Here is a 13436-nt window from a genome sequence, read left to right on the forward strand (position 1 = left end):
AATAACGTGGCCTGGAGAGCTTTTAAAAATAATAATAATAATAAAAAAGCCTGTGCCCGTATTCTAACTGAACTCTTCTGTAGTAGGTCTGGGCATCACCCCACTTGGGTGAACAGAAGACACTTGCGTGGAGAACTTGAGGGGGTTGTATAAGGAGAAATGCGTTGAGATTTGGCTCCTGGGCTCAGTGAGTTAAGGCCATTTTGCTTCTTCCTCTTTCCAAATGAAAAACCCCACAGAGAATCCTCCCTACCCCTGTGACTGGTTCATTCACAGTGTGAAGTTTGTAAAAATCAAAGCGTTTGGGAGCATGGGAAAAATAAGAGTGTATCAGGTGTGGACTGAAAGAAACAAGCAGCATTCTGCCTGGGGTGATGTCTTTTACGAATTTTGCCACCCTGAAGCTGCTTCCTCAGTGGCTTCTGCTTCTGGTCTGTACATATGCATCTCTCACCAACTTGTGCAAATGTGCCTCTCACCCTCCTGTGCCCCTGCAGGAGGAGGCGTGGTGTGCATGAGGACAGATGTCCTCGGAGAGCCAAGCTCTGCCACTCTTTAGTCATCGAGTTAGTTACCTGCATCCAGCGAACAGACTCTGAGACAGGGATTTGCCTGTAGGGGATTTATTAGCGTGGTTCTCAGAATCAAGACTTGTGAGGGAGGGAGGGAAGTAGGGCTGGGCAGAGGGAGGAGCTGAAACTGCAGTGCGGTTGCAACCTAGAAGGGGGGCTCACCTTTGAAGATCTGTGGAGCTGGGAAGGCTCTCAAAGTTGTCCTGGATCAGGGGAGCAGGAGAAGTTTAAAATCAGCCGGTCATTGAACTGTGGGATGCCCCCGAGAAAGAAATATTACCTTGGGCAAAGTGGCTTTCTTGTTGTTTTTGCAATTTGCCAACTTTGTAAAATATCCCCGAAGCGAGTGACAGTTTTTAGGAAGACTTAGCTGAGAAGCATCAGCGCCTAGCGCTCCCGGGTGTTTCGTGGGGTCAGGTAGGAAGTTGACCCGTGTGGCTGCCATGACATCCCCTAGAGGGCCCCCCCTTGCCCCACTCACATCCATTGCTTCAGGTAATCAGTTCAGGGGCAGCTCCAACAGAACATGTTTGACCCTCTTTTCTTGGTGGGATTACAACAAGGTCAGTAGGATGAACTCCAGCCCCTGTGTTGTAGCCCGTCTCCAGGTTACAGCCAGCACTCATCATCTTCCTCTCATCACTCAGCCTGCTCGGGCTGAGGTTCTTTTGCCCTTGTCCTTTTAATATCAGAATGGGGCAAGAGAGTATCAGGAGACACCCAAGCGCCCAGATGCTAAGCCTGTTCTTCCTGCCCCCATGGTGTAATGGAAGCCCGCCCCGCGTCCTGGTGATCAAGGTCAATTACACCTACCAGGATGGCAGTGCTTCTCCTTGTGCATTGGTCCCTTGGTGCGGGGAGTCCAGAGACAAGGCAGAGGATGACCATGAACTTGGTGGAATCACCTCGCTCTTGGAATGGAAGCACATGTCTCCAAGCAGGTCAGTAGGAGTGAAGATAACGTGACATTCCCACTGTAACCCTAGTCCCCTGGTCCCTGTGGCATTTCTACCTGCCCCAGGAAGCTGTATGATATCAGAGGAGGCATCTCTCTCCAAATAGTGGGTGTTTTCCTACAGCAAGTGGTAAAGGGCTGAGAGCAGACCGACTCTAGCACTTCCAGCAGTTGGAGTGAGTGTTGCAGCCCTTGGGATGAAGGGGGGGGTGGGTTGGGTGACCCACTGTGGATCCCTAGAGGGGAGTCTCCGGTGTGAGAATAACCTCTGAGGTTTGAGATCATAAATAATTTCTTCCACTCCCACTTCTTTGTTTGCTTTATATTTCCAATCTTTTTTTTTTTTAAATTCTACTCAAGAACTGCAGCTTTTATTATTTATTTATTGTTTGTTTGTTTGTTTATTTTTGGCTGTGTTGGGTCTTCGTTTCTGTGCGAGGGCTTTCTCTAGTTGCGGCAAGTGGGGGCCACTCTTCATCACGGTGCGCGGGCCTCTCAGTATCGCGGCCTCTCTTGTTGCGGAGCACAGGCTCCAGACGCGCAGGCTCAGTAGTTGTGGCTCATGGGCCCAGTTGCTCCGCGGGATGTGGGATCTTCCCAGACCAGGGCTCGAACCCGTGTGCCCTGCATCGGCAGGCAGACTCTCAACCACTGCGCCACCAGGGAAGCCTATATTTCCAATCTTTTTATCGTAAGCATGTGATAGATGGGAAATGTTAATTTTTTGAGGCAGACATGCGTCGTTTCTGTGGGAAAAATATAGTAAACCAACACAGTGTCATGGATTCTGTTACTTATAGTTCTTGCATCACCTTAATGTTCTCTCTGCCTCTCTGCCTCTGACCAGTACTAACTTCATGTAACATATAAGCAGAGCATTTTGTTTTTCTTCGTTTATCTTTCTGGTCCCAGAGGGATGCCTAGAACCTAAGAGCATCCCTGCATCTTGATAATATGAACTGGTTATGTACAGAAGATGCAGTTTACATTCATAATACCTTGTCATTTTGCATCATCAAAACAAACTTCCACCTAATAGTCCAGAAATTAGCTTCTCACTCTCCTTAGGTTTCCTGAAACATGAATTTTGTGAGAAAGAAAATTGCTTGCCCCCCCCATGGAAAATTGATATAATTTTAAAATGGTTTAAAATTTAAATATAGCTGTTGTTTAAAGTACCACGTCCTGTTTGGTGGATATGTAAATTATACACTGTGTACTTTTCTCCCTGTATCATTGGTAGGTAGAGGAGGGACAGTTCCCTTTTAAGTAAAATATATAAATAAATCAAAACACAGAGAAAATGTTATTCAATAATCTTATATAGAAGAAGTTATAAATACAAATGAATTAAAAGTGATTTATTATATTTCAACCGTGACATTATTGACATAAGCAGGTTTGTGTGTGAGGGGTATTATCTGTTCGACCAAAATTTTCGATCTGGGATGCTGGTTGAAAATTTTGATTCCTGTTTCCAACTCAAAGAGATTCTGATCAGTAGACTTAAGATAGAGCCCCTAAATTGGCATTTTTTAACCAACGTCCCAGGGTAATTCTGATGCAAGACACCTACATACTACAAAAATTAATAAGTACATTAGCCAAACAACAGGTTAAGATCAGTGAACTATTCTGCAGTCTTTTAAAATTGTGTTAATTAAGCAGATTCAGAATGTAGATTGCTAAATATATTTATACTGTGATGCTCTTTTAATATATCACATGCAAAAATTATTCTGTATATAAACTAGCAGATCCTGTGTGTTGCTCACTCTGACTATCCATAGAAGGAATGTAGTCCATCATTCAGTAAAGTTTCTTCCTGGGCAATCAAGTTCTGCCCTTCATTACTAGACTAATCCTACTAATACTAGCCTTCTTGTCTCAACTTAAATATCTTTTATTTAAAAAAGCACTTTTCTGAACCCCTGAAGTTGGTTTGGTTTCCCTGTTATATGATTCTTAGCCTTCTGTGGGTGCTTTTTTGTGGTCATCAGAATTGCAGTGTTTTTCAACCTGGTGCTCTGACAGTTTGCATCTATCTCCTTAGATGGTCTCCTGAACATGGGGACTGTTTAGTTCAATGCGCTTAGGCTTGCCTCTTGCCCCGTGTCCTTTTCCGTCTTCAATCCTCCACACCTGTACACCTGAACCTGTAGGATATACTCCGTACTTATTTGAATAGATGATTAACAGATGTTGAGTGTCTAGACGAAGACAGAAACAGGCCTGATTCAAACTTTATTTTACCAGGACAATCTAGTTTGGGCACCAAGAGTAATGTCAGTTGTATCCCTGTAGTCCAGGTCATAGCTGAAGTGGTACTTCATCCTGGTACTTTAATACCTGCAAAAGGGATATTTTGAACTTGTAACTATTAAAAAAGATGTCAGAAGGGATTAACTAGACAAACACTAAATACCCAATGAAGAATATTTGAAACCAAGTTTACCAAATAGATATCACAACTTACAAATACCTGTACATGGTTACTGTTGGATTTAGAGTTAACTGTCACCCTCAAGATCTGACCTGTAAGTGTAAGTGTTGAATGGCCTTGGCACTGCCTGTTCTCTCTGTTGGATGAGCTGCTATTCTCTGTTCCCCCTCCTCGTCTGTGTTATCTGTGATGTTCTGTGTTTCTCCATATCTTTGTCCACACTGGTCCATCAGGCCACATTGGATGTATATTATCCTTGTATCAGAATTGATAAGTTAGGGTAGAATATCTCTTCTTTTTTTAATTAATTTTTATTGGAGTATAGTTGCTTTACAGTGTGTTAGTTTCTGCTGTACAGCACAGTGAATCAGTTATACATATATATATATATATATATATATATATATATATATATATATATATATATATATATATGTATATCCACTCTTTTTTAGATTTCCTTCCCATTTAGGTCACCACAGAGCACTGATAGAGTTCCCTGTGCTATACAGTAGGTTCTCTATTTTATATAAAGTAGTATATATATGTCAGTCCCAATATCCCAATTCATCCCACCCCCCTTCCCACCTAGATAACCATAAGTTTGTTTTCTACATCTGTGACTCTATTTCTGCTTTGCAAATAAGTTCATCTGTACCATTTTTCTAGATTCCACTTATAAGCAATATTATATGATATTTGTCTTTCTCTTTCTGACTTCACTCTGCATGACAATCTCTGAGTCCATCCATGTCACTGCAGATGGCATTATTTTGTTCCTTTTTATGGCTGAGTAATATTCCATTGTGTATAGGTACCACATCTTCTTTATCCATTCCTCTGTCTATGGACATTTAGGTTGCATCCATGTCCTGGATGTTGTAAATAGTGCTGCAATGAACATCAGGGTTCATGCAACCTTTCAAATTTTGGTTTTCTCCAGATACAGTATATGCCCAGGAGTGGGACTGCTGGATCATATAGTAGTTCTATTTTTAGTTTTTTAAGGAACCTCCATACTGTTCTCCTTAGTGGCTGTACCAATTTACATTCCCACCAACAGTGCAAGAGGGTTCCCTTTTCTTCACACCCTCTTCAGCATTTATTGTTTGTAGATTTTTCGATGATGGCCATTCTGACTGGTGTGAGGTGATACCTCATTGTAGTTTTGATTTGCATTTCTCTAATAATTAATGATGTTGAACATCTTTTCATGTGTTTGTTGGCCATCTGTATGTCGTCTTTGGAGAAATGTCTATTTAGATCGTCCACGCATTTTTTGATTGGGTTTTTTGTTTTTCTTTGATATTGAGCTGCGTGAGCTGTTTGTATGTTTTGGAGATTAATCCATTGTCAGTTGCTTTGTTTGCAAATAGAATATTCTCTTCCTAAATCAGATGAGTGTTGAAGTTTTCTCCCCCAAAAGTAGACTTCAGAATTATATTTCCATTGTTTTAACTGTTACTGTTTCTATTTTTGAATGCACAAGGCCATGCAGTGCAGAAGACTTCAGGAAATACTTTGCAACTACATGATGCTATTATCCTCTGCGACATATATGTGAATGCCTTCTCCAGAATGCCATGTGCAAAACATCTGTGCCCATCTTAAGGATGGCCTCTTCAGAATGCCCTGTGCCTCCATGGAGGCCAGTGTCTTCTAGTCTTCCCTGATATTAGGACAGGAAAAGAGTTTTAGACTCGTGACTGCCTACAGGCATTCAAAAGAGCTTTCACGTAGGGTTTTCTCCACTGACCCAGTTCTTCTCAACTGATCTGTGGTGGAGGACCAAGTTTTATGTTGTTGCTGTTTGTGTGCAAGCTTCTTGGTTTTTAAGAACTCAGGACATACTTCGTTTTGACCTCCTAATAATTTTGCTGCTACATTAAAAATGAATTACTTAGATTAAAAAATTAAATCCCCCTTTTTGCATTATTGTTATTGGGCTCAAGAGACATTAAATTACTCTGTAAAATGACTATGCAAGTTGCGAAGCCCTTCTTCTCAGTTTCCATACTCACCTTGACTGGGACTGATTGCACCCAGTCCCGGGACTGCTCTTTCCATAGCACCGCTCTGGCCTCCTGTGACATATATTTGCAGAAAAAGCAAAATTTTCTTCCTCCTGCGAAGGAAGCTGAAGCTTTCCAGGGGTTTGCTTTCTAACTGCTTCTGGTTTACGACTTGGCGTTTGGAAGGAAGTGAGCGAGGCAGTAGATGGGAGCCGTGAATCGGAGACACGATGTTCTCACGATTAAATTAGCCCACGAGGAGTTTTGATCAGTAAGAATTTGACTCCACGCAGATTTTTTAAGCTGGTTGAAAGTTTTGGATGTGGCCTGGAGGCAGCAACCCGAGAGAGGACGAGATGAGCGCTGTAGAGCCTTCTTTAGGGAGTTGCACATAGCTGTGTGGAATGGAAAATGCTTCTCTGAGCTCTTATCAGTCAGTCCCTGGTGAAAAAGACATGGTTCTTCACCTGAAGCTCCGAGTAGCCATGCCTTAGACAGAAATGTAGAACTTTTTTCAAACAAAAGCAAGATTTCCCCTACTAAGGAAGGGCAGGTACTTCCATTGTACAACTCTATGTGGACTTACATATGGATAGAAAGTGACATTTTACAAAATACTTCCAAATGCATTACTTCATTTTATCCTCACTTCAAGGTTCAAGGCTAGGTGGACATTTAGGATGCTGATCTATAACCAGGGATAAACTGGGATTTAAGTGCGATCAAGGCAGCAGGATAAGGAGCAGAGTGGAGATTCAGTAGCCATACTTCTGGTTCCTTTGCATGGACCTAGCATCTGTACCACTGCTACTCAGTATGTACTGAGACCCCAGAATGAATGTTTATTGCCATTGAGTTAGCGTGAACTTTTCCTGAGGATAAAAATAATCATAGTAGTCCCTCCTTTTTAAAATTTACTATCGGTTAAAAAAAAAAAGGAAAGAAATGAGATTTTCTTGGCAGTTTTAACCTTACCTAAGTACTTCCTGAATTGTTTCCCTTTCCTTTATTATTCTATGTGTAATAATTAATACCTATACTTCTTAAACCACGCATCTTCCTCAGAGATGCTTCACAAGTAAATTGTGTTCCATTACCCTGGACCACAATGATAATTATAAATTAGGAATACTTCAACCAGGAAAAAAAAGTTACTCATATACTTGTTTTCATCTGTAATATTTCTTCAACAGCTTGATAATTACATGGTATCCAGTGGCATGTGGAAAATATCTATTAAAAAGCATAATGAGAAAAGAAAACTTACATGTAATGTGTATATTCAAGCAGCTTTATTTCTGCTAATTATTGTTTAAATCTGCCCTCTATACTTATAATTTTAACCTTGTACAAGTTTAGCAAAAGTAAAATACATGAGTCCTAACAATCTGTAATATATTTTTAAACTTAAAAAAATCAAGAATCTATAATAAGTAAATCAGTGGTAGAAAATTTACCTTAGAAATCTTTTGCCTAATATTCAGTATAAATCATTCTCAGATGGATTAACTTGGTGTTCAAAGGAACATATGCGTATTTTTTGTTCAGCCCTCATTACTCCATTTCTGTACACAAATGTAGTAGCACTGTAAATCTTTATTTATATAATAATGCATTTTGCATTTTTCTTATTCAAATGTTCGTTATAGAAAAATTGAATATAACACTAATTATTTCCATCGTATATATTCAGTAAGGATCACAGAGGCTTTTGTTTAGTTTTATATTTTTAGTGTCAAGACTTTCATGATAAACGTTATCTCTGTCCCAATAGTTTCATCTTATGTCTGTATTTGTTCTTTTTTTTATGAATAACTACTTAAAAAAATTTTTTTAACATCTTTATTGGAGTATAATTGCTTTACAAAGTACAATCCTGACATTATAGTAATTTATCTTTACGAATCACATCCTACTGCAATATCTCAAGTAGTTGTCATAATTGTTCAGTGAAGTCCAAGTACAGGCATTTCTGTCTCTATTTTATAGAGGAGGGAGACTAGGAGAGTAAAGACAAGATCAGCAGTAAGATCCGATAACAAGCAGAGTTGAAGACGTTCACAGAGGGAGGAAAAGTGGGTCAATATATTGAATTGATTTTTTTTTTTTAACCTCAGTCTTCGCTAAATTGAGGAATATTCTCCATTTTCAGACTTTTTAAGCAGATGGATTGCAAATGCTGGATCAGGTAGTTCATATCAGGCCCTAGTTGATTAAATAAATGTAAGAAAATTGTCGGAACTGTAGTGCATTGATCTTTCTTTAGTTTTGCTCTTTACAGTCTTAAATTTAAAAAATAAATGGTGGATAAAAAAGTTAATCAAGGACATGAGATTCTGCCATCTGAGGACATCCAAGGGTCTATCAAACCCTCCTTAATCACGTGTGTGTGTGTGTGTGTGTGTGTGTGTGTGTGTGTGTGTGTGTGTGTGAAGTACTGTATAAGACCTAGGAAAACAGGAATAAGAAAGCAGGTCTGTCTCTCCAGGGCTCTGTCTCTTGGGGAACACAAAGGTACCAATGCACAGATTACCCTGGGCATAGAAAACGAGGTATCTGAACTCCATCTCGGCGGTTCAGAGGATTGGGGAGGACAAACTCGAGATACAGGATGTTTTTTTGTTTAGTTTGTTTTCTTTTTACTTAATGCTATTAAAACTTAAAAGAATAGAAATTGAAATAAAACAAGCACTCCTGTTTTACAATGTGGATTAAAAATTTACTAAATTTCCTGCAACAGATTTTTTATTGAGAATGTGGAATATGGTGATAAAAAGAACCCAGCTCTTAAGGAGTTTATACATTAAAGACGGGTATGGGATTGGGTAGGAAAACAACTAAACCAGATTTTCATTATAAAGCAGAATTGAAAGCATTTTGTCATAGAAATTCAAACAACATGCCATGTGGGAAAAATAGGATTGTTAAGGCTTCAGTAAGAGGGAACTTGGATTAAGTAGAGTTGGTTGTCAGTTGGTGGGTAAGATGATGGAGGACGTGTCTGGAAAAGATGGAGTTGCTCTGCTCAGGCAGTGGTAACGACCCACGTGCCTGGGACATAGAGGGCCCTCTGGGATGTGGTAGGAAAGAGAGACTGGGGAGATGGCACATGGCCACATGGAGCCGAGTGCTTAGGATTTGGAGTTAAACCCAGAGACCATGGGGAGCAATTATTTGATGAGGGGTGTGACACAATTCAGTGCATGTTTTAGGGAGATCATTTCTGACGTGCACTATAACAGCCTCGATGACGTGAGTTATTAAAAGTGGAAAATAACTGGGGAGTTTTGTGATAGCCCAAGTGGAAGATTTGAAGATTCCAAGTTAGGATTATTGTTCAGAGAGACTGGAGAATGGGTTGATATGTTAGAGGTAATGAGTGCGTATTCCTTCGAGCGGGAGATGATGGAGCCATGACAGATTACTAAACAGAATCTACTCTAGGTGTATGTGAAGTATGCTTTGCATCCTGGCCTTGTAGGTTATAACTCAGTCCAACAGTTTCATGTTTCTTACATCGTTGCCGTACACAGTGCTGGCATAGTGACATTGGATTCGCATAATACTTAGATCTCCTCCCTGCTTCTTCTTTTGCCTTATCGTGAGCTGGACTCAGCTAAGAGGGCCGTGCTCCTCACTGTTTGTGCTCATTTGCCAAAAAAAAATTTATATTTAATGTAAATATTTACTTTGGAGTCACAACAAATATTTCGAAAAGGATTTAAGGACACAGTACAAGTGAGTTTTGTCTGGTGATTAATCAAGATTTTGTTGTTATTGTTTAGGTGAATTACAAGATCATGTTTACAAGGATATTGGCAAGTGAAATAGACATAACAACATGAATTCTACTCTGCCCCAAATAGAGTGCAAATCTTTGTTTTTTATTGTGTTTTTCATTTATTGCTTATTTGCTCACTTACCATATTGTGGGACCGCAGAATTCTTTTTTCCTGGCCAGAGGTTTTCACTGTGGAGAGTCCTACTCTATTCCATAATCATCATTGACAAAGACTGTGCATGAGTGTATATGTGCTTCTGTGTGTGCGTTTGGCGGGGGTCGGGGTGGGGCTACATAGACACGTGTCTTAAGAATGCCATTCAGTCCTTCTACACTTGTAGCGTTTTTCTTTTCTGAGCATGCTTTCTCTGCACAGGAGGATAATAGTTTTTCCTAACAGCATGGGTTTCACCCCACGTATTAAGGTTAGTATCGTGGGCGTAGCCTCACAGATTCAGTGTCTGCATCATCTGATAATTATGTATCCATCTTAACATTCCAGAATTGGTCCTCCACTTTCAACTGCAGATGCTTCCACTAACCTTGCAAGGACACCCAGTCAAAACTCACAGCAGTTTTACGCTCGTGAATTTTGGCAGTGGTTACAAGCCTATGGATGGTCCCAGCTGGGAGAAAAGTGTCAGTGATGGGGAGGGTGGTAGATTTCAGGGCTCCTGCAATAGATGTATGGGTGTGTCTGTGTAGGTGGGGGGCGAGCGGTGATGGTGGTGGCAGTTAGAGGTAGAAGAGAAGAATTCTGATCCTTGAAGGAGTGGAAAAACAAGCAGTATGAACCTTTTTTACCTTTAAGTTCTTACGCTGTCAGTAATGGAGAACAGCTAGCAATACCACATAACGTCAGATACGGCATCAGAGCTCAGGCTGGAGATCAGTCAGGATTTCATGTGTATTCTGTATTGAAAGGAATGCCTCCTCTCTCCCTTACCTGAATACCCCAGGAACACATGGTATCCCCACGCTGTGAAGACAGCAGTCAGTTGATAGGAATTAGTTAAATGAATCATAAGGGCTGGTCCTATAAATGGGAGCCCCTAGTGATATTTAGAGAGATAGCAAACCTTTGATTAAAGACGCAGCCTGTGTATGTATAACTTCTGTATGTCTGTGGTCATCAAGGACGAGGAGGGGCTGGGAGAATGACTGAGAAGTGTGTGTAGGGGGGACTACTTGAGGTATTAGCTGCTTAAAAGCAACTTACTTTCACCTATCATTTGCATTTGTCTCTGGACTCAAGTTTTTGCTCTGTGTTGTTGAGTGTGGTTTATTGCTGTTCTGTAACGTCCAGAAAGGTCCCTTCTGGTACATCATAAAACGTGTTGATGGAAACCCCTGGAAACACTGAGCGTCTTTGAGATTTGGGGAGTGATCAGGTGGGAGTGGTTGTCTGTACCCTTCTGCCCTGAGTTCTCCTTTGTGGCAACTTTAATGTCTTCACCTCACAGGACACAGCTTCTCCCCCAGAGGCCGGATCCCCATTGTAGGGAGTGGAGGACGGGCTTTCCACCAGCCTAATGGTTTTCATACTCCTAGCTCTGCCATGGAGAGCTGGCAGCATGACCAGCAAAGTACTTTCTCTGCCTCAGTTTCCTCATCTGTTAAAGGGATAATAAAGTCAGTCAGTGTGAGCGCGGAATGAGTTACTATGTAGAGAACATTAGCAGTAGTTCCTGGCACATAGGGAGTGCTCAGTAATTCAAACTATAGTCATTCTTAGCTTGCTTCGTCTTAAATTAGAGGGAGATATGTATGTAATAGTCACCCTGAGAATGACTTAAGAAAATTAAATAATTCATTACATTTCAAGAATACAACTTCTCCGTATGCTGGATAATCATGCTGCAGAGTGATTCACTAGTTAATTCCACACTGAACAAAGCTAAATTAAAACTTGTGCCAGAAATTAACTTTTCTGTATCATTTCGTCCTAACTGAAAACTACAGAAACTAAAGGATAAATCAGGTATTTAAGTGTTCTGAAGCCGAGTATAAACATAGCTGTTACAGTGCGATGGAAGAATCACTTAGAGAAATTCATGGTACAAAAGCAGTATCCTCAACAGCTGAGGATGGAAATGGGCTGGGCATCCACTTGCCTAAGTTTCCCATATCTCATATTTTTTGAACCTTGTCTTTCAAAGAATGCAAACGTAGTTCTGCAGGGCAGTGAACAGCCTTGTTATTTGGTAAATTGGGTTTTTGCGTTTGTATTAATTGCAGTCCAGCATCACGGCGGTTACAGAGGATGAAAGATTGTTGAAATTACAGATTGAGCGCTGTATTTCTCAGGTTATGAAGTTCAGGGAAATATGTAATTATTTCTGAGTTTCCTCAGGTTCCTCTGTTCAACATAATGTTCTGACATACAGAAGGGACAGTTCCAGATATGAAATGCAAATCAGTAGGGCCTGCCCCCGAGCCATAGCCGGGGTTAATCATGCAAATCTAATGCAGTTCTTGGTATTTCAAGAAAGGTTTTAGTTGAAGTCTCAGGCACGTATTGATTTAAAATTCCTACTTCAGAGAGCAGTGTAATTTTTCTTTTACAGCTTCAAATTTTAAAATATAGAGCAGGATTTGGAGACCAATTTAGTGACTGGACATCCATCCATCCTTAATAATCCTGAAAAGTTGTGGGAGTTGGGAGGGAAGGGTACCCTTAAAGGATGTGGCGATTTCTAAGCATATTAAAAAATATATTAGATCTAAAGTTACAAATGTTCTGTAGCAAGTCCCTTTGCTTGGAATACGATCAAATCAACCAATTATGCTTGGTTACTGAATGTCTGCTCTGGTCAAAGAAGATGGCTAAAACTGGCAAGGACAGACCAAATCAAAAATAACAGTACAACGAGTTCCTAACTTTGGGAATGATATAAAATTCCTTTGGAAATGAGACTGTTTACAGGAAGAAATGAAATTGTCTCGCTCACAAGTGCAAGCTGACACATTCTAATAGCCGTTTCCGCTGTGCACAAAACGCGTCAGCTTATCTTTCCAAGAACAATAAAATTTCATATGCTGCTGCCTGACATAAGAATTATTTTTACATATCTCCGTATCGCTGACTCTCTTGTAAGTTAATCTCATCTCACATGAATTTTTCACCAGCTTCACTCTGATGTTGATAAAGGAGATGGTTCCATCAAATACATCTTGTCAGGCGAAGGGGCAAGTTCCATTTTCATTATTGATGAGAACACTGGGGATATTCACGCTACCAAGAGGCTGGATCGCGAGGAGCAGGCCTACTACACCCTTCGAGCCCAAGCGCTGGACCGGCTCACCAACAAGCCCGTGGAACCCGAGTCGGAGTTCGTCATCAAGATTCAGGACATCAATGACAATGAACCTAAATTCCTGGACGGCCCGTACACTGCAGGAGTTCCTGAAATGTCTCCTGTGGGTAAGTAAAGAGCAAGTTGGTCTTGTGCCATCTGATTTTAGGAGGTTTGTATTTCAAATTAAATCACCATAAATACTGGGGAAGAAATCACATTAGCATTTGTATAGAAATTGCCAGTTAGTGTGAGGGGAATGTTTGAGATGTGTTAGTAGCCAGTATCCAAATTCTATTTTTTGACACATTATTTTATTTATACGGAAAATTAGGAAATTCTTCCTTTTTACACAGCTGTCTCAGTGTCTTCAAGAA

The 13436-nt window shown here is 40.5% G+C and overlaps 1 protein-coding gene across 1 annotated transcript in view; it reads left to right on the forward strand.

Moving 5' to 3' along the window:
* Positions 1-13436, forward strand: part of CDH7 (cadherin 7) — a 123391-nt gene that overhangs the window by 44228 nt on the left and 65727 nt on the right. The window contains exon 3 of the mRNA XM_036874126.1: positions 12893-13187. Within this exon, the coding sequence (XP_036730021.1) occupies positions 12893-13187 (295 nt within the window). The remainder of the gene's footprint in view (positions 1-12892; positions 13188-13436) is intronic.

Source organism: Balaenoptera musculus, chromosome 14 (assembly GCF_009873245.2).
Source record: "Balaenoptera musculus isolate JJ_BM4_2016_0621 chromosome 14, mBalMus1.pri.v3, whole genome shotgun sequence".
Classification (NCBI taxonomy): domain Eukaryota; kingdom Metazoa; phylum Chordata; class Mammalia; order Artiodactyla; family Balaenopteridae; genus Balaenoptera; species Balaenoptera musculus.